At 35.1% G+C, this 24,493-nt stretch overlaps 1 protein-coding gene and 1 long non-coding RNA gene across 3 annotated transcripts; both read left to right on the top strand.

The window, feature by feature from the left end:
- The first annotated feature begins 877 nt into the window (after positions 1-877).
- Positions 878-2,981, top strand: LOC103953386. 2 transcript variants are annotated; one of them, XR_007260337.1, is made up of 7 exons: positions 878-1,049; positions 1,143-1,204; positions 1,278-1,482; positions 1,574-1,652; positions 1,745-1,792; positions 2,007-2,120; positions 2,298-2,981. It is a non-coding gene; the product is annotated as an uncharacterized LOC103953386 (long non-coding RNA). The 2 variants fall into 2 exon arrangements; XR_001953639.2 differs by lacking the exon at positions 878-1,049 and having other exon boundaries at positions 1,060-1,204.
- An 8,386-nt stretch (positions 2,982-11,367) lies between these two features.
- Positions 11,368-13,411, top strand: LOC103953426 (MYB-like transcription factor EOBI). The gene is made up of 3 exons (XM_018648948.2): positions 11,368-11,500; positions 11,625-11,754; positions 12,691-13,411. The coding sequence occupies exons 1-3, from the start codon at positions 11,368-11,370 to the stop codon at positions 13,409-13,411; spliced, it is 984 nt and encodes a 327-aa protein (XP_018504464.2).
- The last annotated feature ends 11,082 nt before the right edge of the window (positions 13,412-24,493 follow it).

Genomic DNA, 24,493 nt, shown 5'->3' with positions numbered 1-24,493 from the left:
TGTGGCGTTCCTGGCAGTAAAGACATAATTCATCTTTGAGAATGTGACTTATGCGGGTTTGATGCGTTAGCATAACTAACAGGGTAAATATTACTTCAAAATTTTCAAGGGGGTTGGATCCTGAATTACATAGGGATGGAATAAACTTAAATTCCGTAGTACCTTGAAGACATCATAAAACGTCTTTAACACTATTCTAATAATGGCATACATGCACATAGAAGCAAATGTTCAGCCTAATAAAACTTTGGATTCCATAACCTCTACAGAGGAGTCAGTTTATATTTAATGTACAAGTGATCATGGGCAGTTCAAATGGCAACCAAGATATTCTCATAACAAGGCTCAAACCTCTTGCCAAGAAATGGACAATTTTTTTTTTTTCCAAGATCAACATCTCAGTTTTTTACTTTACTCGTGAGCCAGCTTTCTCATACTATTCTAGAGTCTAAGTACGATTCATGTCAACTACAGAGGCTTCAACTTTAGCCAATTTGGAATGATTTCTTTAGAGAACCCACAAGCAACATAGTTTACTTACATATCTCTAATTGATTAGTTACTCACATAGAGAGTGAACTCCTTGATCAAATTGAGGGGGTGTTCGAGGCTTATACAAAGTGTGTGTATATATATATATATATATATATATATATATATATATATATATATATATATATATCTATAGTGTGCGGACGGATTTGGCCTTCATTTTCTTCAATGTTTTCTGATTTTGGTGGGATTTTATAGTGGAATGGCCATTTTACCCTTGGTCATGTGTGTTGCGCGTGCGTGGCTATCGGGTTTTCTAGGGAAGATACTGAAGTGTCTTTCATTTCTCTCTTTCTTCTTCTTTTCTTCCACCTCTTCCTTCGCCGAAGCAACTAAAAATAAAAAACCTACTCGCGACTTCTTCCTCCCAATTTCGGAGCTTCTCTCTCTTCCACTGTCTTTCTCTCTCTCTTCCACTGTCTCTCTCTCTCTCTCTCTCTCTCTCTCTCTCTCTCCCCTTCATTTAAGCACCTCCATACACAGGCGTCGTTTCTCCCGTAATTATATATTTAATTATTTGAAAGTTAGTTCTTCTATATAAAATTCTTGAGCTTTTGATTACCTAAAATTTTCAATTTTCTACGATATAGGGTTTTTGGATAATTTCATGATTTAGTGATCCACACATTTTCCATAACCCTCTTTACGGAAGGTAAGCAATTTATCTTGCTTTAGATTTTAAAAAATTATTTACAAAAGAAATTTATAATCTGGTGATTTTCTAGGGATCCAAGGATTGAAAAAGCAAGCAAAGCAGGGAAGAAGGTTGGAAAAGCAGGGCTCTTTCATTTGCTTCCATAATTTCGTCCCCTTATCGCAGTGCAGTTCTTGCTATGATCTTCGTTTTCAGCCCTATTTTGCTTCGGGAACCTATTCTTGGCAAAAAAGACATCGTCCTTGAAACAGCTTGAAGCTCCACTGGGTTTCGAGGTAAGATTTTCTCTGTATAATCCCACCAAACAATTATCAAATTATTATTGTTATTCTTCTATTTGGAATTTGACTATTGTGATTAATTTAGATTTTTCAGGAAGCGGGAGGTTGTTTGTAGAGTGAGTGAGATGGAGACCGAACCGCCACCGGATAGTAATAACGATGAGGTGCAATCTCGATTTTTTGTTAAATTTTGATGTTAATTTCACAACATTTTCATGTTTCTCAATTCTTATCTATTTTGTTAAATTTACGTTAGCCTTCACCGTTGGCATATACCTCGCGACCTCATCATCATGTACTCAAGGTATAGATTTAACGCTGACTGTTTACAGTTTTCATATGGGTTTTTTGAATTATAAGAAATTTGGTCTTCCTAAGATTTAATTGTTAATTTTACGGTTTAATTGTTTTCCACTAATATGCTTGAATGGTAAATTAGTTGTATATATATTCAAAAAAAAAAAAATCTGAATCTATCGCTCTGGAACTCGGCTCACCCTGGGTTTTCGTTTTTTTAGGTTTTTGTTTGTGGCTCTCGAACTTGCCTCATCCACAAATTCGGCTTTGACCGTTATTTCTCCTCCTTGGCTTCTGTTTCCATCTCTGACCTGTTCAACTTCGATTGAGCTTGAGTAAGCAGTCCACGCTTGCCTTCTTTTACGTCCAAGGATAATTGGTATCAAATATTTGCATTTTCATTGTTCGAAGTAGGAGACACCATTTTTTTTCTTGATTTTTTTTTTTTTTTTTTTTTTTTTTAAATTTTTTTTTTCTGAAACTTAATGGTTCTGATTTCAATCCTCTTGCAGAAGATTGAGAACCAGAAGGTTGGAGGACAGGATGATCAAGTATTAACCCATTTTAAAAGAAAAGGTAAACCATGAAAATCCCAAAGTGATATCCCATGACCTACAACGATTTTCTTATCGATCAAATCATTATTGGAAGCCTACTCGGAGTCTCCATGTCTTGGAACGTAATTCTGGAGTTGTTATTAATTTTTTAAAATTATTTGATATGGGTTTTGTTTATTTGTGGAGTTAGATACTATTCTACTCATCTGCCGTTGGTTTTATGATTCTTGTTGTTGTGCTGCAGCGCGTTCATTAACAAACTTCCACTCCCGGAATCTCGACTTGAACACGTTGTCGATAACCTTCATCAAATTTGGGTCACTTTTGTCAATGTCCCAATTGGCCTGTCATGCAAAAAATTAATAAATTAAAATCTCATTATTATATTATATTTAACAAACATAATTATTATTTGACTAATGAAATTAACACATACAGCTAACTCATCAATCATGTGCATCTTCAGCTTCTCGAGGATGGGTCTCCAAGACTCCCAATCTGCAGTACATTTGGTACGCACCATTGCTCCTACATCAGACGAAATGTTGGGGCGCTTATTTGACTTCACAGTCCTTATTATTTCATCAGCAATGATTTGGTAACGACTCCCACCATAAGTATGTCGGACCTGCACCGCAGCTCTTTTCTTGTTGTCTGTCAACAAAAAATATTTTCATAATACTAAAGCTAAATAAAAACGCTATACAAATGAAAAAATTTCAAGGCAAACCTTTTCCAGAACTTGCAGTAAATACGGTATTTATTTCTCTGATTCAGATGCACCAAATATATTGACCTAAAATTGATCGCCACTTGCACGACGAAACCTTTGTCGCGCAAGGGTTTGCACAGCAACGACTTTGCCGCGCAATATGTATTTCAAAAATAATTACTACCTTAAATAAATTGATATTATATTCCATTCAATTAATACATTAAATAATTAATACCTTAAATAAATTGATATTATATTCCATAATATAAACAAATTTTCAGTTATAATATATGTCACGTCCCGGCCCAGACCCCCACCACATCCCGGGCTCGACTCCACCGTAGCACGATATTGTCTGCTTCTGGGAACTCACACGAGAACTTCCCAGTGGGTCACCCATCTTGGGATTGCTCTCGCGCGAACTCGCTTAACTTCGAAGTTCCTAAGGAACCCAAAGCTAGTGAGCTCCCAAAAAGTCTCGTGCTAGGTAGAGAGGGGAATATACATATAAAGCATAGAGGATCCACTCCCATGGCCGATGTGAGATGTTACAATCCACCCCCCTTAGGGGCCCGACGTCCTCGTTGGCATACTTTCGGCCAGGGATTGGCTCTAATACCAAATTGTCACATCCCGTCTCGGGCCTCCACCACATCCTGGGCTCAACTCCACCGTAGCACGATATTATCCACTTTGGGCTATGACCACACCCTCACGGTTTTGTTCTGGGAACTCACATGAGAACTTCTCAGTGGGTCATCCATCCTGGGATTGCTCTCACGCAAACTCGCTTAACTTCAAAGTTCCTAAGGAACCCGAAGTTAGTGAGCTCCCAAAAGGCCTCGTGATAGGTAGAGATGAGAATATATATATAAGGTGAGGATCCACTCCCTTGGGCGATGTGAGATGTTACAATATATATTTTAAAAATAATTACTACCTTAAATAAATTGACATTATATTCCATTCAATTAATACACTAAATAATTAATACCTTAAATAAATTGATATTATTTTCCATTCAATTAATAACTTAAATAAATTGGTATTATATTCCATTCAACTAATACCTTAAATAAATTGATATTATATTCCATTCATTCATTTAAATAATCAAACATGAATTAAAACATAATTAAGTCCAAATACATAACTTATATAAAAATAAAAAATAAAAAAAAAACCTTAAATTTAAAACTACTATTTCGATGGTCCTCCATTCCGCTGGACTTCATAATGCCACCTATTGTAACCTCCTTCCAATGCATCCTCAATCAACTTCATCAATTGTTCGTTCGTATCATCATCAAGAGTATACTTACATTGTTACACATATATGCAAATAATTAATTCTAACATATAACAAAAAGTTTCACAAAATTAATTATTGATCCATCAATAATATACTTACTAATAATTCATCCATCATTGCCTTCTTCGCCTTCTTGGGCACATCTTTCCAAGAACATCATTCGGCAGTAGGACAATTGTTTAGCATGGCTATAGCAATCGCATGCGCGAATTGAAAATGCTGCCTCAAATCATTCGGGTCGGCGTTAGTCATGCTCTGATCATTGTTTTTATCCTCCATCTCAACATAAACAAACTTGTGAAGAATAAGGCGGACAAAATTGTGGAGAGTAAGGAGAGCAGAAGTGCATATTTGTAGGAAGGCTAGGTCCTTTGTGCGACGAAGGTTTTGTCGCGCAAAGACCCTCACAAAATACAATGCAGATTCCTGTTGATTCACATGCACTGAATGCTCTGACTGAAAATTGACTGTAACTTGCATGACGAAGCCTCGCGCTAGTGTTCCTTGGTTTCCCAAGTGTTGAATGTGCTACCCTAGAAACTTAACAACCTTTGCACTATCAAGACTTTGTCGCGCAAAGCTTCAACGGGAAAAGCTTCGTCACGCATTTATTTTCCCACAAAAAAAAAAAAAAAAAAAAAAAAAAAAATTGTGCGTTTTTCTTATTAGATTTGCGTGACGAAGCTCTTCGCCGCACAACGTTGCACGACGAAGATTTGTTCATCGTTGCGCAAGGTCTCATTGCGCGAAGGAATATGCTTTGTCATGCAAATAGTTTTTCCTACTAGTAATTATATATAATTCAAACATTTTCTGAAATTCTTTTTCTATTTATCTCCTGATTTCAGTCAACGATGCTAAGCAAAACGAAAGCAAGCCCATTAGATTAAGGAAGTCCAATGGTACTCATTGTTCCTTGTTGTAGATAGTGTTGTAACTACATTTTCCACATGTATGTAAGTAGTATGGTATATCATATATAAATTTAAAACTTTCTACATGTTTTGTATAGTTTGAAAACCCACAACATCGCACAGACACTCTTGCTAGTATTTACTAAATGACCTAGTTAGACGTATGCCGCACTTGGCCCTACTTACTATATTTAATGGATCAATTTATGTGAAGAAAGAAAACATATATAGCTTTTTGGTTTTGTTTAAAAAAAAAGGGATATATTAAAAGCCAGTTGGTGCAGTATTTTAAGTTAATTAATACAATGTCACTCCTAAGTTTCATTATTTGCAACTAACTGATAATTTTGTTCTTTTCATTATTTGTCGAATAATGGTCTCGCAAGTCATCACCAGCAATGGAAATGGCTGATTTTGATTAGAGTTCAATGCTTCTCTTTTTTCCTGGACAAATTACAAAAGAACAAGTGCAAACCGAGGGGGCCAAACCACAGTAAGTAAAAATAAAACCCCATGAATCACTAGTTAAATGATGCGACAAAGTCATTATATGATGTGACAGTTAGGGGTTTTAGTGAAAAGTCAGAATAATTATTAAAAATAATATAATTTAAAGAATTTGACCAATATCTTAGAGTTGTTCCATCGTGGGCAATAGCCCGATGGAATGGCTCTCAAATAAGGCCAGATAGCCCGAGCAATGAGGTCCAGCGTGTGCTAGCGATTGAGCCCGAGCATGTCTGGAGGAGAGGCCCGGCATGAGTGGCCGGCCCGAGAACCCGAAGGCCATGTGATGCAAGGTTGACGTTTGAGCGACGTCAGCCACGTTTTATATATTTTTTGCGTCAAGCACGTGCACTTCAAGTGCGTGTGGGCATGTGTTGTCCAACAAGGTTTCAAACCTGGGGCCCGCGGCGTGTTTTAGAAATGTTACCGTTGGGGAGGCCACGTGGCTTCCCCATGTCCGTTGGATTTGAATGGCAACAATTTATGGACCGTTGGATTTCCAAAGTAAAAAAAAAAAATTTAAAAACCTTATTCAATTTCAACCATTGGATCTGAGATCAACAGTCCATGTTATTCGGCTTTATAAATAAATAAATAAATAAAAAGAAAAAACAGTTTAAAATTTTGAAATGTTACCGTTGTGCCACATGGCGCAATCTCGAGTGTTGAAATTCAATTTTTTTTAATCCAACGAAAGAGATTAATTATGTGAATAAAATTTTTTTTAAAAATGTAAAAAAATTTTAAAAATGTAAAAAATTAATAAAAATCCGAAAAAAAAATTTGAAAAATTTAAAAAAAAGAAATTTTATTTTATTTTTCTATAAATACCTTCTCATTATCTTTTACCTTATACCACAATTTCATATTTTCTCAACTACTTTCAACCACATTCCTATCTTTCTCTTAGTTTCAATCCAATTTTTTTCCAATAAAATGACTAATGATACAATTTTTGTAAGAATAAGACATTATAAGAAGGAAGCAGAAATTATGAATAATGATAGAGATCTTGAGAAAATTGGTGTGAGATTTCTGAGGATGGATGGTGGATTATATGGAGGATTCAGAAAGGATTAGGTTGTAGATAATGTCACGTGACATGCCGTTATTCGTTAAAAATCTGATCGAAATCTATCCTAAAAAATTGTAAACAGATTGTGACATGTGGCGCGATGTGATTAATTAAAAATCTTATCGGAAACACTAATTAGTCATCATAATCTCTATATATAAAGCTAGCTGACCCATTTTTAGGGTCACGGTTTCACTAAAAAAATTTGGACAAAAATGTTCTCAAAACAAAAAAATTCAAAAGCAGTTCAAAATAATGCCGGGCTATTTTCATCATATAAACATTGTTTTTTAATGATTAATTGTTTTTGTACAGTTTTTTTAATAATTAGTATCTCACAATAGGCTAGTAATAATGTGGTTCAATTAGTTGTATATTAAATATTATTTTTTCTATTTTTAAATACATTCAAAACATCTTAAGAGGCGTGTAGTGCCGGTTATAAAAAAGGTCATTCGCACGCGCATAATAATGTAATTCAATTAGTTGTCAAATGATTATTTTTTTTTTTAACAAACGTTATTATTTACATTAGGGGGCTTAGCCTCACAATTGGCTAACAATAATGTGATTCAATCAGTTGTTTATTTAATATTATTTTCTCTATTTTTAAACACGTTGAAAACATCTTAAGAGACGTGTAGTACCCATTATAAAAAAAACGTTTTTCGCATGCGCATAATAGTGTGATTCAATTAGTTGTCAAATGATTGTTTTTTATTTTTATTTTTTCGAACAAACGATTCTACACTAAGGGGAGGGGATGGACTTAGCCTCTCAATGGGTTACCAATAATGTGATTCAATAAGTAGTTTATTAAATATTATTTTCTCTATTTTAAAACACATTCAAAACATCTTAAGAGACACGTACTGCTGGTGATAAAAAAACAAAAGCCTTTTGCACGTGCACAATAATGTGATTTAATCAGTTGTTTATTAAATATTATTTTCTCTATTGTTAAACACTTAAGAGGCGTGTGGTGCCAGTTATAAAAAAAGGTTGTTCACACGCACATAATAATATGATTCAATTAGTTGTCAAATGATTTTTTTTTTTTTTTTTTTAAACAAATGATGTTATCTACACTAAGGGAGAGGGGAGTAGGCTTAGCCTCACAATAGACTATCAATAATGTGATTCAATGTTTATTAAATATTACTTTCTCTATTCTTAAGGTAAATTCAATAAAATGTAGATGAAAATTGAAAGACTGATTTTATTATGTGGATTCAGCTGCTTTGATTGGTTTATGAGGCGTTTCTTCTAGTATGGTTTAATATTATTCATTTATTTCAAATATTTGACTTTCTCTTTGTCATAAAAAAAATTATTGAAGCAATTCACGCATATAAATACATTTAAAACGTGTAAGTCACATGTAATACGTTATGATTCAAAAAATGTCTTTTGCACACGTATGAGTGAAGGCTAGTAATCAGAAACAGAGCTGGGGTTTTGCACGTACAAGCTAGCTGAATCATCTTTTAAAGGTTGTAGTGTTTGAGAGCTCTGTTTTATGCTAATACAAATGATGTATGTGTGTGTGTGTACATATATATATTAGATGCTGCAACCAACTAGAAACTTTGTTTCTACTAGGAATTGATAGCAGAGCGAGGTTAAAAAGTTACGGGTATGGCTAGAATACTACAGTGTAGGACATGGAATTCACATATTTCATGAGAAGTTTTGAAGTGTCATGATCACTTCAATATGAGATGTTACTAATTTACATATTATAATATGAGTGGATGAAATGACATGATTGATATTTTATGCTTTATATACAATATTAATAAATAAAATAATCTATTATGACATGAGTAGATTGGTAATACCACGTTACCGATACGATAATTATACAAAAAAAAATTAAGGTATTCATATGGTGAAGTAAACGTGTCTTTTGGCACATAAAGACATATCTAAACAACATTTTTATGTGATAGGCAGTTTTATGTGATATGCATAAAATGCTTATGCATACAACTAATTACTCTGTTAAAATTCTAAAATTTTCTAGTGCGCACAAAAAATTGTGACACAAATCAATTCCGAAGTATCAACAGATAATTCTATCAATATTTTTTTAGAGAAATTAGGTTTTCATCCCTATTTTTTCTACTCCATTGATTAAAACCTTATTCGTTTTCAAATTTTGATCAAGATCCATTGTTAAATGTAACATTTCTAACACTAGATGAATATATTCAAAAACAAAATATTTACATGTCAAGATAATTAAGTTTTATTTTTAAATATATTCATCTAGTGTTAGAAATGTTACATTTAACATATTATATTTATGGCTAAACTCTTTATCATACATTTCTATTTCTAGTTTGTACCCATTTTTAATTTGCAATCATTTTTTAAATTGTACCAATTTTCTTTTAAATTTTAATTTGTACCAATTTTCTTTTAAATTTTAATTTGTACCCATATATTAATTTTTTTTTGTCCCTCATTTTCTAAACTTTTATTTGTACCCATAATCTTTTTAACCTTTTATTTGTACCCATAATTTATTTATAATGTACCCATTTTTTTAACAAATGTACCACTTTGTTATATGTAAAATGTATCCCTATTTTTTTTTTGTAAGTACCATTTTTTAATGTAAATTCTATTTATTTTTTAATCTAAAATGTACCATTTTTTTTTAAATAAAATGTACCCATTGTTTTCTATATAATATGTATCCACGTTTTTATATAAATGTACCAAATATATATATATATATATATATATATATAATGTAGCCAAATTTTATTATATAAATGTACTCATTTTATAAAAATAAAAAATAATAAAAAAATCCAATTTTTTTTAATAATCTAGAATGCACCCATAAGGAATTATTATTAATTTTTTATTTTATTTTATTTTTTTATCAAAACCCATAAGCAATTTTGAATAATTAAATTGGTAGTCTAAATGAAAGCAAAAAAAAAAAAAAAAACCGTTGAGTCTTTATTGGTATTATTGCATCTCTTTTATTATTATGTCATTTATGTAGTAGGAGAGGGACTTCAATCAAAAATTTAAAATGCATAAGGTTTGAATCTATAATAGTTAGGGACCAGGTACCGCAACTATACTATCCCATTTTTTTTTTTTTTTTTTTTTCAAATAGGACCTCCAACAAACAATCTCAACAACCCTTTTTATTTGGAAACAAATTAACTTTGTGCATCACAAAGCTTTCTCCCGTTCAAAACAAAACTTTGTTTGCATTAAGTATAAGGGAAAGCTTCGATGAATTCCCAACGTTATGTATTAATGAGGAAAATGAGAAGTTTTCTGTGGGAGAGATCGGGAGAATTGATATAAAATATTAAAACATATCTAAGTTACATGCTTAATACATATAAACGGTTAAAACTCGTCAAGTAAATTGTTAACTTTACATTTATGATTGACGTAATAATTTATTGAGGGGGCTTCCTTTGGGGCCAACCCTCATCACCATTCGAAAGTTCAAACTCTCCATATATAATTCCCTGGCAAAGAATCAACCAAATTTACTTGACGCGTTTGGAAGTTCATAAAACTTTGGTCAAATTTCTTAGTAGCACTGCGCACTATAAAATTTAGATAGAGGACTTGAGAGGACTTGAAAAAGACTAGATCAATATATGTGAAAGTAGAACATTTGTTGTAGCTTCATTTGTAGTGCTTTGAGTAGTTCATTGATAGTGCTCATTTACTTAATTTTAACAATTGAGTCTTAAGTCCTTACGACTTTGAAAGTTCCTCATCTAAAATATAGAGTAAGTAATCTTAATATAATCCTTATATAATCAAATATAGAGTGGTTCAATATTCTAATGGATAGAGTTTTAGGTTTTCCATCCATGCTTCCCGGTAGTAGTTTCAAACTCACCCCTCCCTTCATAATAGTAAATAATAATTGTGATAGGTATTCAAATTAGCATAATGATGGTAAAACAATTTATATATATTGGATCACATTGCGGAGTTGCCCAACGATGCTAATCATTTTCATTATGATCTCTAAACAGATGTATGAGGAAGGAAAAGTACAAGTAGTTTGACTCTCAACCATTTAATAAAATAAATTAACACAAGAAAAGGAGAGAGTAATCAAGATCCATATTGGAAATTGTATAATTTGTTACACAAATAAGGCTCAGAAATTAATTTCGAAGTATTCCAAAATAAAGCCAATTTCACGCTTCCACGTTAAACGTAATAGAAGAAAAAAAAACTAAAAACAAGATGTTACAAACAAGTACAAATTAAGATCAAATTTATCAAAGTGGATGGGGTGTCAATATAGGGTTAGATGGAGCTCCGGTGTCTTAACATGGGTCCCATCTTATTGGAGAAGATGGCCCATTTGTACTTTCTCTTACTTTTAAAAGGGCTGTGAGAGAGGGACCCAACGATTGCAAGAGCCATCTGAATTTCAATTCCCATGCAGACTCTGGATTGATCAGGCAACCAAAAAAAGTAGAGGAGCATATATTTACCAAATGGGTCACCACTATTGTTGCAAACAAAGAAAGGTTAAGAGAGGGCTTTGGTCCCCTGAGGAAGATGAAAAGCTCGTTAGATACATCACCACATATGGTCATGGCTGTTGGAGAAAAGTTCCTGAGCAAGCTGGTCCTGATCTCTCTCTCTCTCTCTCTCTCTCTCTCTCTCTCTCTCATATATACGTACAAAACTTTGCATGAATTAACTTTGTGATTAGGGTTTTGACGTTTATATGTGTGCGTGTGGTTTTTAGGGCTTCAAAGGTGCGGTAAGAGCTGTCGCTTGAGATGGCTCAATTACTTGAGGCCTGATATCAAAAGAGGAGGGTTTACACCAGAGGAGGAGAAATTGATTATTAGACTTCATGGGGTTGTAGGAAACAGGTGCAAATTGGAGTTACCCTACATTAATTTGCATTCTAATTATTCTTACTTTAGGGTTTTTGCATTCTCCCGAACCACAAACATGACTAATTCCTAGCCCCAAAATCATTTTAATTTCTCAACGTGTTATCCAGAAGAGTAAATTGAAGCTATCTATATATGAGGTTTCACCTCATAATTAAATATTGGGTTGATTTAAGCCATTGCGGTTAGCCTAGTGGTAAGGTAGATGAGTAAGAGTATACTAGGTTCTGGATTCAAAAGACTTAGATTAAAAGGTTAGTTAGCTATTGCCAGTAACTGGATTAATCCGAATTTAGTTGTTAAAGTAATGGCTGGTTTGGTATTGTTGTACTTTGAAAAAAAAAAAAAAACTGCTTCTGTTGTGCTGTGAGAATAAGCAGCTGTAAAATAAAGCAACAGAGTGTTTGGTGAACTTTTTTGTAAAAGTGCTTTTGAAAAAAAAAAAAGCAGTATTATAGTGTTTGATAAACTTTTATGTAAAACAAATGTGAAAAAAACTGGTTTTTCAAAGCTGGGTTTTGCAGCTTTGTGTTTTTGGCTTTTTTTCATCCAAAACTGTAAAAAAAAACTGAAGCTGAATGTTTACCGAACATAAAAAAGCTCCTAGCTTTTTTTGATAGCCACTTTTTTTTCAGAATCATCTCAGTACCAAACTAGGGCTTAGTTTCTTTTCCTGAAAAGGTTAAACTTACTTGTTTCAGCTAGCACTGTCATTCATGCACCTTATTATTTTGGTGAGTCTAGTTTTCCTTCGATCTTAATATCTTACAATTCTAGTGTCACAAACATTGTTAGCAGATGAAAATTTTGAAATTTGTTTTCCTTTGATCTTTAGTACCTTGCATGATTCTTTAATTGGGGATGTGATCGTCGGTACCTCTTATCACTCTAACATGAATTAATAAATTGTAGATGGACGCATATAGCAAAATGCCTACCCGGAAGAACCGACAATGAGATAAAGAACTACTGGAATTCATGGATTAAAAAGAAGCTAGAAAAGCCTTCTTCACCACCAACCACATCTCCTTCAAATCTTGATCATCAGCACAATTATCAAATGGGTTGCAGTTATCCAAACCAACAAGTTTTTATGAACCAAAATTTTATTACAAAACCTACAGCAGCTAGGGATCAAATCCTATACCCTTCTCCATACCCTCTATTCATGTTTGATGCTGTTTCACTTGATGAGACTACCAACAACAACACTAATGTACAATCAGCCGATCAGCATTTTCCACTTGCCAGGTCGAATAATTCGAACAACAACGGAACATGGATTTTGGATCAGCAGCAACAGCATCAAGTTCAAGCCTTTCCTTCTTCTACAGCACCATTTACAAACAATAATATGGATGCACAGATTCTACCATCCCTCCTAGGGTCAAGCATTGGAAACAATAACATGGTTCCTATTGAAGTGGAGTCATGTAGCAATATTGATGAGGAAGAAGAGATTTCAATGGAGTGCTTGCAAAGTGCTACACAGGAGCTGAATCCATTGGTACATTCCCGCCAGGCTCAACAGTGTTCATCAAACAACTTTCATTTTTGGGACAATGTTGAAGGACCAACTTTATCTAATTTGAGATCAGCTAATATATTGTCTTCTTTCCCATCATATCTATAAGAGGCTTGATGATGATGATAACGACAAATATGATGATGAATCGATGATGATGACGATGGTGGTGATGATGTGGTGATGGTGGCGGTGGTGCTGGTAGTGATGGTAATGATGACTAGCTAAAGCTTCCCCCCATCAGCCTGGCATTGAAGGAAGAAACTTGCAGTTTCAGGTTTCAGGAAACCTATATTTACGTAATACTTTTAACTGTTATACTGTGAAATACGATTACGTATAGAAAACAAAGTATAGATATGATGTGTATAAATGGATGCAATGTTCCTACTCGAGTTTAATTCTTGAAATCAGAAGTACTAATTAAGGAATAAAGGCTCAAGCAAGAGAAATAATTTCATGCATGCATGTGGCCTATCGGTTACCAAACCTCATGCGTAATACTGGCAGAGCCACTACTAGAAGAAAAACTAACATATTTTGGAGCGGTGGAGCAAGTATTTCTACAACAACTAATCACTTGCATGTGATTAATTGTTCCAGTTAGAGCCTTCGTATTAAAGAATTTGAGTTCGAACCCTCCCCTCTTCAGTTTAATTCAAATTAGATCTAATTTTGCTTGTAATTGAAAACACTAATCAGGTTGATGAGTGATGTAGAAAATTCTATATATCCTTAGGTAATTAAGTTAATTTTTCCTTATAATTAACTAGGGCTAGATTTGGTCATAACCTTATATAGGGTTACAATTTTGTCAATTCACTTCCTAGGACTCGTTGGAATCAATTTGTACGAAGGAAAAGGGCATTTTTTTTGTAGCAGCATTAGAATCAGGTCATGAAGAGAAAGGGAGAAGGTGATTTCGGGTTTGATTTTGTCAAGGGTTGTTGAAGAATTGAAGTGAGGCACCTACAGTGGCATTAAGTGAAGAGGGATGGAGGATAATAGGCCCAGATTTGCGAAGAAATTTATGTGGTTTATGTTGTTTTAAACTTATGGAATGACAAATATCTTGTGTAGAATTATACAAAAATCTAGAGGTGGGCACGGTTCGGTTTGGAGCAGTTTCAAACGGTATTAGTTTGGTTTTAAAAACTGTTAAGTTTTTAGACATCATAAAGAGTGCTCTTAAAAGGTACAAATTAAACATAACCAGTAGCTAATCAAACCACTAGAAAATGCCATAATCCATATTTAAAATGAAACTAATCCCTCATTAAAAACTAGTAAAAATCCTCACAGAGCAACCTTAATTATTAGCTAGCTAGGTACCAATTGCACACAAAAATTAGGGCTTGGGAAGAAGAAATGAATGAATTATTAGGCGTTCGAACCAAATTCGTGCACCATCGTATGTAGAGGAAGTGCACAAACACGGACAACCTATAAAATAATAAACAACCTTGAGCAAGCCTAGGACGGGAGAGAGGGGTCGGCCAAAGGCTTTCTGACGGTCAAGTTAATGAACTGTTTTAGACTCAAGCCACGGGCAAGAGAATTCAAGTATAAAGATTGCGTTATCAGAGACGAACCCTAGATGGGTGTATTTATGCCTTGGGGAGATAGACCTTTTTAGGATAGAATCCTCGTTCTAAGCCGGTAAAATCCTAAAGGATATCTAGAAGTATATATTGCATCTTCTTAGGAGTTGTGATTACTTACAGCGTACGCCAATTCCTAGATTGTATGAACTCTAAGACTTATAAAGATCTAATTGTGGCTATATCTGGATCAGATTACGTGTCTTATGGAACAAGCATGGTCATCCAATGGATTCACTTGGATTTCACATATAGCCCCAGAACAAGATGATGGTGGTACCGTTGCTCCATCTAATACAACCCTGCTTGGAGCTGGTGAGTCCATGACCTAACTTCTAAGGTAATTGTATTCGGATAAGCAAACTCCAGCCCTAGAAAATTATGGTCTTTTAAATGGTTTGCAACTTTACATGTATACTCTGTGCAGTAGATAACATATATCAATGATCCAATGCTAAGACATATGTATATTAGTTACCCAGCAAACAGACTTGCACCTTCAAATCTGTCATGCCCCGATCCCAACATACATCCAAGATCGACATGTGACGACACCAAGTACCCGTATATCTATCTTACCTCGCCTCCAGCTATGAACAAAGTAAAACTCAAGTCCCAAATTCGTAGTAATTTTTCGTATATTTTATGGCCGCATCTAACCTCCTCGTTACACTGCCTACGTACCCTAAATAGGGATCAAGCCATTCGTAGTTCACCAAACACTACACTCGACTTTTATCACAGTACTTTTAAGTAGAAAATCATTGCACTCATCAATCAATTATTAGAACTTGACAAGCATAAAATTACTAGGTTCAAGGCTACATAACAATCCCACATGACAATCAACATTTCCACTTCATCCATCACATAAATCATTCCACAATCACTCCAATTAATCAATTCCATGAATCACATATGCATGATATTAACATTTGACTATGTTAATCAATCAACAAGATCACATATCAATACATGAATTTAATTAAAGAACTCTACATAATTCCCTACTTGGATTATAAGTAATAGCATGGTAAATTTCATTTATATTCACAAGATCTAATGTGGTTAATCCCTATTCACTCGAATCTAGGGGCCAGACTAACTTTATGGAAGCGAGCAAAAGTAAGGATTCCAGATTACTCAACGGAATCCAACAAAACTATGGTCGCCTATTTCAAATGTGCCAAGTACAACTAATCCTCATCACCTTTAGAATGTGTATAGTCCCCCATCGCGAATATACCAAGTAGAACCATAGGCATAATCTCATTGTGCAGGCAGTGATCACCAAGCAGGACCACATCCTAACTCTAGCTAGTGATCAACCATCGTAGATATACTAAGCATGATCATTCCTAGAATGCGTATGGTCCCTCATTGTGGATATACCAAGCAGGACTATCCATGTACCACTGCTACACATCAACCATAAGCCAAACAATAATTGTCATCATGTCATTCACACAGGTATGCCAATCATGTACACATATGTTTTCCACACCATTCCACAATCGCATCAATCTATATCACATACCAAGCATCAAAATGCAGGGCTAAAGCAACATTGTTCAACCGAAGTCTACATCTCTAAAGAATTGGATTTCGGATCACTCAACAAAATCCAACAACATCAAGTTCTGAACCACTCAACGGAACCAAAACACCAAGCAGGATTCCTGACCACTCAACGGAATCCAAACTAGGATACGATTCTGGACCACTCGATGGAATCGCAGAGTGGAAAGGATTTCATACCTCTCAACAAAATCCGAGTGGATACAATTCCAGACTACTCAACGGAATCGTGGAGTACAATGGATATCATACCACTTAATGAAATCCAAGGTAAGATACAATTTTGGACCAGTCAACGGAATCGCGGATCACGAGGGATTTCGAACCTCTCAACGGAATCTAGATGGAGCAAGGAACCAGACCACTCAACGGAACCCCAGTGGATACCCAGTTCTGGATCACTCAACAGAACCGAGCAGAAGGCCAAGAAACATATCAACGGCTCGAAGAACAAAACATGAACCAAGTGCTCAATTTACAAAGTCTCAACGAAATGAAACAAAGCACAAGTACTAGATTTAGAACGGATAAATGAAGGGAGAAATAAAACAATGAAACGGGATATGAAACAAGCTCTAAAGCAACAAACCCCCTAGCAATGGGTTAATGGTCCACTACTAGCCCTCACATTTCATCACATTATACCAATCATGCAAATCAAACCACATCTCAAATATGCATGTCAATCACATTTCACAAATATCATCAGTACACAAGTCAAATCACGTTTAATAAACATAAGTCATTGGCTAATTATATAAAAATCACATTTAAATAGAAATCACATTTATAAAAACCAATTCACAAATGATATCAATGTAAGAAATCAAGGTAATAACCATATCATGTATATTCAAGTCACTCTCTAGCCAATGTAGGCTCACTAGACTTCACTTAGGTATGGTTTGGTATTGAGGTGATTTATAAAAAAAACTAGTATGAAAAAAAGCTGAAAGAGTTTTTGGTGTTTGGTAAACACTCCAAATCAACTTTATTTCAAAGTTTCAGATGAAAAAAAGCTAAAAATAGGAAGCTGCATTTTACAGCTTCAAAAAGCAGCTTATTTGAAAAACACAGAGCTACAGTAATCTTTTTAATGAATTTTTCAATTTGCCAACATTGCCCTCCTTTCTCCTTTCTCCTACCTTCCTCACACTTTCAGACTTTCTCTCTCTCGCACACCCTCTCGCAAAATACAGACTCTCTTTTGCACACCCTCTTCCTCTGTTGCCTGTCGATACACCTCTTCCTCCTCCTCATTTTCATCTTTCTCCATCGATCTCCGCACCACAGACGCCGCCGTCGCCTTCCCTATTTCCTCTGGTAAGCTTTTCTTGTCTAAAATTTCATTATTTATTTGTTTGGATTTTTAAATTTGGGGATGGGGAGAGTGAGTGAAAGAGGGGTGGGAAGAGTGAAAGGAAGAAGTGTATGGGTATCGGGAAAAAAAAAACTAGGGATGCAGGAAACAACTGGGGGAAAAAATTAGGGAAAAAATTAGGGTTTGTGGAGGAAACAAACCCTAAAAGAGGTAGGAGAGAGAGAAAGAATTGCTGAAGAGAGAGAGATATAGAGAGAGAAAGAGAAAGCGAAGCAAGAGGTAGTCATTTTCATACTTATATATTTTTAATTTCTCTTCTATGTGCATTGTTCTTTATTGTCTATGAATACCATTTCAATCTGTGTGCTAATTTTGATTTTCCTAATCTAAATTTCATCCCCAATTCGACCTATCCCAAGTTTCGAAATCCCACTGCTCGATTCAATTCAATTCCTTTTTTTTTTTTTTTTTTTTTTTTTTTTTTTTTTTTTTTTGTAATTGTTCTTGTATTGAATTGGTTTGTCAATTCTGAGGTTCTTTGGTTAATTTAGAGAATTAGGATTGACTCATTTCTGGGTACTGTTAATTTGGAGAATTGACATAATTTGTTATGCTTTAAGGCTGATTCTTTATGTACGGTTAAGACAAAAGAAGAAATTTTAGGGTTCCTGGGACTGCAAGAGGAACAAGGAAGCTCACTTCAATTTCTTCGTAGAGGCTACAGGGTTAGCTCTTATCTTAAACGTTTTCTTTTCTCCCTCAAATTGTTTAGAAACACGAATCCAAAAACAAATTTTTAAGGAATAATGACTTCAATTCTAGTTGAATGAGATGTGATCTAATATGCAGAGTGCTACTTGGTGGGAAGACGATGTGGAGTGGGAAGAATCTTCTGCTTGGCGTAATTGAGCAGTTTAGGGAAATGAATGCCGGTGTACCAATGGATCACGGACACACAGTTGAGCCGGATCATTCTTATATGTAATCAAGGCATGGCAAGTGTAATCCATTGTAATCTATTATTTTTGGTTGAATTGATTCACCCACATAGGTAATCTAGTTTTGGTGTGTAAAAAATGTAACTAGTAAAATTAATTCTTTATCACAAATGTTATTTGTTATTTTTGAATTGGATTCATCCTTTGACTGCAAGCTTGAGGTAATAAAGGTTGGTTGTTTTTTTTGTATCCGAGCAGTGATCTACACTAAATCTGAACTAGGAGCGAGTTTCAAACTTGGTTGCGAACTGTATTGGTAGTGACGCAGTGAGTCCAGGATGCAGTGAGTTGAACATGAAAGCCTTAACTATCAAAGTAATCCACCACTTGTAAGAAAATAGCAAAGAATCTCCAACGGTCAAGTTAATTAACAATATTAAGACTCAAGCAGCGAGCAATGTTCAAAAAATAAAGTATATTTAGTAACTCATCTTTATTTGTTAAGAAAATTAAATTAATGGCATATATAGTATTATACCATTTTTTGTCATTTCACACAATCACAACTGTTTTACATAAAAGTTTACCAAACACTATCATACTATTTTTTTTTTCCAAAAGCACTTTTACAAAAAAGTTTACCAAATACTCTTCTACTTTATTTCACATCTGCTTATTCTCACAACACAGCAGAATTAGCTTTTTTTTCTTCAAAGCACAGCAATGCCAAACAAGCCTTTAGTCTCCCGTTGTACTAATTTTAGTATTTAGAACGTTTTAAGACATGTTGACCAAAAGTCAACTCTAAGTCAACGGTGGGGTCCACAACCCAATGCAATTCGACCTGGAATGTCCACCCATGAATTTTCGATTCGTAACTTCCCAAAAGTCTCATTAATCTTCTAGAACAATATCCTGAAATCTCATCGCAATCCAACGATCGAATCTCCATCAATTTCTAGAATTTTTACAAACTTAGAAATTCAATTCGGGAAGATCCGTGAGTCGGATTCCTGATCCATCACATCGAACGGTAGAGTGGCTCTGATACCATTATATCACATTCCAGTCTTGACTCTGCCGTAGCACTATATTTTCCGTTTTGGACTTACCATTCCCTCACGGATTTGTTTCTGGGAACTCAGACGAGAACTTCCTAGTGGGGTCACCCATCTTAAGACTGCTCTCGCCCAAACTCGCTTAACTTCAGAGTTCCGATGGAATCCGAAGCCAGTGAGTTCCCAAAAGGCCTCATGTTATAGGGAGGGGAGCATGTACATATAAGGCACATCAACCCCCTCTCCGTTGGTCGATGTGGGATCTTACACACAAAGAACTTTCCATTGACATCGAAATCACCTCCAACGGACATCGAATGGAGGAGATAGAACTGGGTCAAGGAACCGGGTCGGGTGGAGAAACCGGGTTGGTCGGTTTCCTCCTTTTCCTTTCCCTCCTTTTCCCTTCCCTCCTTTCCCTCCTTGCTTTCTTTTCTCATTTTTCCCCCACTCTCCCTCCTTTCTCTCCTTTTCTTCCTCTCTCCCACTACCATCTAGCAAATTCTAGTCTCTTCTTTCTTTCTTTCTTTCTTTTTTTTGTAATACTAATTATGAAAAACCAAACTTTGTAACTAAATAATTAAAATTCTAATATTAACAAAAAAGATAGTTAATAAAACCTAATAGATATGAAATATGTAAATTAAATAATGAAATTCCAATGACGAGATTTCACAAAATTTAAATGGGTTTTTTTTTTTTCTATATCACAAATGGTCCTTGAAATTGACCATCACCATCAAAATGGTTCTTGAAATTGAAAATCAATCAATGTAGTCCCTAAAAATAGGTGTTGCAAATCAATATGGTCATTCCGTCACAATTTTGTTAAAAAATCTGTTAAGTGTTAACGTGGCACATAAATGGGCCCCATAAGTCATATTTGTGAGTAAATGGGCCCCAGAAGTCATTTTTTTTTATCACAAATAGTCCTTGAAATTGACCCAATACATCAAAGTGGTTCTTAAAATTGACCCGCGACATCAAAATGGTCCCTGAAATTGAAAATTGATCAATGTAGCCCCGTAAGTAAGTGTCTCAAATTAATGTAGTCTTTTCGTCATAATTCTGTCAAAAATTATGTTACGTGCTAATGTGACACATAAATAGGTCACACAAGTCTAATTAAATTTTAAAAATTACAAATAGGCTTAATAATTTAATAGTTAATAAAAAAATTGTCAACCCAAAAACTCAGTCTTGCAATCACCTCCAATCCCAGTCCACATTTCTATACCTCATTCTATACCTCATTCACTCTCTATTCTCTAAAAATAATCTCAATACACCCATCTTTACACACTTCGACATTCTTTCACCGAATTGAACCTAGATCAAGATTACCTTTGGTGACGGCTTAGTCCATTGACAACGACTTTTGGGCCATCATTGTTAACATTTAGGGGATTAACATCCTCACAACTTTAATCTTGGAGAGCTTATTCGGCACTTCCCTGGTAGTCTAGTGATGCAAAGAACGATGAGGTCTACCTTAAGATAATGAGGTTATAACCGAGGTGCGTCCATTGTTGGTTGAAAACTATTTCCACACCCCTTCTTAGGCCTTGGTTAAGCCTTGTGCCTTTGAGAATTTGTGGAAGGGATCTCTCTTCTGGGTACGACCTACTATAAGAAACAAAAAATTCATTGTGTAAAAAGGTATTTAGACAACTTTTTTAATTAATTATTAAACCCATATCAGCACATAACAAATTTTTTTTTACAGAATTATGGCAATAAGATCATATTTATTTGCGACACCTATTTTCAAGGACTACATAGATTGATTTTCAAATTTAAGGACCATATTGATGGTGTGAGTCAATTTCAAGGACCATTTGTGATAAAAACCAGTAAATCTTGTGGAGCCCATTTATATGTCACATCAGCCCTTAATGGAATTTTTAACATAATTGTGACGAAAATACCACATTGATTTGCGATACCTATTTTTAGGGACTACATTGATTGATTTTTATTATTAGGGACCATCTTGATGGTAAGGATTAATTTCAAGGACCATTTGTGATAAAAATCCTATTTTAATACATCTGAATGATTACTTGAATAAGAGTCAACATGAATCGCAAAAGAAATCAAATATGGACTCTAACAAACAACCAATCAAAACACTATGAGACCATGATTTTCTAGGACCAGAGTAAGGTTGATCTGAATACATTTACCTCAAAAATCCGGTCATGGACTCACCAGCTCCAGGAAAAACTATATCAGATAGAGTAGCGATGCCACCATCACTCTACTATAAGGCACTAGGCAGAGTCTTAGTGATTCCGCTGGATGACCATGCTTATTCCACAAGACACGCGATCTGATCCGATTATGGACACAATTAGATACTATAGGTCTTGGAGTTCCTATAATCTAGGAATTGGCGTGCGTCGTAAGTAATCATAACTTATAAGAGGATGCAATATCTACTTCTGGATATCCTCTAGGATTCTCCAGGCTTAGAACGATGATTGTATCCTTAAAAAGTCTTTCTCCCTACGATATAAATACACCCATCTAAGGTTCATTTATGGTAACGCAATCTAAACACTTGAATTCTCTTGCCCATTGCTTGAGTATAAAATCATTCACTAGTTTGACCGTCAAAGAGCCCTTGGTGAGCACATATCCCATCTCCGGTTCTTAGGCTTGCTCATGGTTGTTTATTGTCTTGCAAGTTGCTTGAGTTTGTGCTAAACCACCAATCATAGCAGTGCTCGAATTTGGTTTCAACAATTGGTGCTTTCATTGAGAGTATACCCATATTCCTTCCATCTAAATCATTATGCTAATTGATATGTTAGAAAGCTCAATTAATAACGACAGTCTTGTCGCCTCCTTAGGCAATATCCATTAGAAGCACAATAACGACAATTTGTTTGTCTCTAGAAGGCGTTCGACAAAGTCCATTAGCTAGAGAGCCTGCTAGACTCGTCGACAGAGGCACGCATCAAAGATCTCAAAGAAGCTGCTTCTTGTTTGAAGAATTGACTACCCGTAAGACGGAAATGATCAACCTAACGTTCTAACATTCAAGAAGGCTTCTGGCTCTCCACCCTAAGGGAAGAAATGTCCCCCGAGGTAAACTGTATCTACGACGAGCAAGAATATCTGGGAAACAATCAGAAAGAAAGAAAGGCAGCTTGCAAGAAACCAAAAATGGGGACCATTATCAGCAAGCCATTAACAATTAATTTTCACATCTTGATGTTCTTTGACTGCGATTTTGAAAACGTCCACTCACTTACGATGATGCCCTCATCGTTAAGGTCTAAATCTCTAACTCCCTGGTGAGCCACGTCATGGTCGACAACGGCTCAGGAGTCAACGTCTTATTAAAAGACACTGCCGAAAAGATGTCGATTCTTGACATCATTAACAAAGGGAAAACAACCCTTCATACCTTCAACGGGCCACCCGTGCAATCTCTAGGAATAGTGAAGTTGGCGGTCTAAACAGTACCTTATAGATTACCTAAAGACTTTCCAATTAATGGATTGCCCAACTCCTCACAATGCCATCCTTAGCCGAAACCGGTGACATAAAATGAAAGCCATTATGTCCAGCTACCTAACTTTAGGTAGAGTAAAAGAACTAAAAAGAGATCAATCAACGACGCATTGTTGCATTGTTGAAAGCATGAACATGATTAGAAAAGGAAAATAAAGCTCCAATACCTGCATGGATGAATCAGTATGGCAATCCCAATCGGGGTAAACGAGTTACAAAGAATTTGACCTCAATCTTGACCCCGAAGATGACAGTACGTTGGAGTCAAATGCAGACAAAGACGTAGTGTACATTAGCCTCGACCCTGACAAACCTGAATGTAAAGCCAAAATAGCTCAAAACTAACTGACCAAGAAAAAGAACTAGTCACCAACTTCAAGTGAGCTAACTTGAATCTTTAAGAACTTTAACTTTGTTAAAGTTGGCATTTTAATTTGGATTTTTGGAAAAATCATACTTTTTATATTGATGTATCTTTATATAACTATTTTATTATCAAATTTGTGGTTCTTTTATTTGTTTAGATTAATTATATGTGGCATTGAATGAATGAAAATAATCCAATCTTTTACTAGACAATGTACTAGATTAAGGCCAATATAGTCTCATCCAACTTGGTGTTTCACAAAACAATGAACTGGGATTCAAAGCCTAACCAATCCCTGCCAATTTAGTCTTATCCCTAGGGCCAATCTCATACAGCCCATCAAACGAGTCATAGGGCTAGGATTGGATTTGATTGGATTGGTGGGCTGGATGGGATTGATGGGCATCTCATACTAATAGTTTAAGCTTCAACTATTTTGTGTAACTTTGAATCCTTATTTGGTGGGCTGGATTTGTTTAAGAGGCATCTCTGTATTTTGTGTAGCTTGATAGTTTAAGCTTCTCGTACTAAATAAGGATTCAAAGCTACACAAAATATAGAGATGCCTTTTAAAACCTAAGATTTTTGTGAATGAGCTAGGATGAATGAATTTGTATGATCTTTTGATTTAATTTATTTGCTTGAGGAGTGCTCAACTTAATTTTTTATTCCCATTTTTCCATGTCATACGTTATAGGTTTGATCAATCTCTACGACTAACTATCACTTGCTTATCCCCATTAAATCAATCCTATTTGTACTTGCTATATGTTTTGATAAAATGTTTGAGTGCTTCTCTTAGGTG

The sequence above is a fragment of a genome, unplaced genomic scaffold, assembly GCF_019419815.1.
Source record: "Pyrus x bretschneideri cultivar Hongxiangsu unplaced genomic scaffold, Pyrus_bretschneideri_v1 Contig3, whole genome shotgun sequence".
NCBI classification, from domain to species: Eukaryota; Viridiplantae; Streptophyta; class Magnoliopsida; order Rosales; family Rosaceae; genus Pyrus; species Pyrus x bretschneideri.
This window is presented reverse-complemented; position numbering and strand designations above follow the sequence as displayed.

Bases quoted from the DNA above. Each gene is read 5' to 3' on its own strand.
- LOC103953426 (XM_018648948.2), top strand. From the start codon at position 11,368: ATGGGTCACCACTATTGTTGCAAACAAAGAAAGGTTAAGAGAGGGCTT. The intron at 11,501-11,624 runs GTCCTGATCTCT...TGTGGTTTTTAG, and splicing joins AAAAGTTCCTGAGCAAGCTG to GGCTTCAAAGGTGCGGTAAG. The intron at 11,755-12,690 runs GTGCAAATTGGA...AATAAATTGTAG, and splicing joins CATGGGGTTGTAGGAAACAG to ATGGACGCATATAGCAAAAT.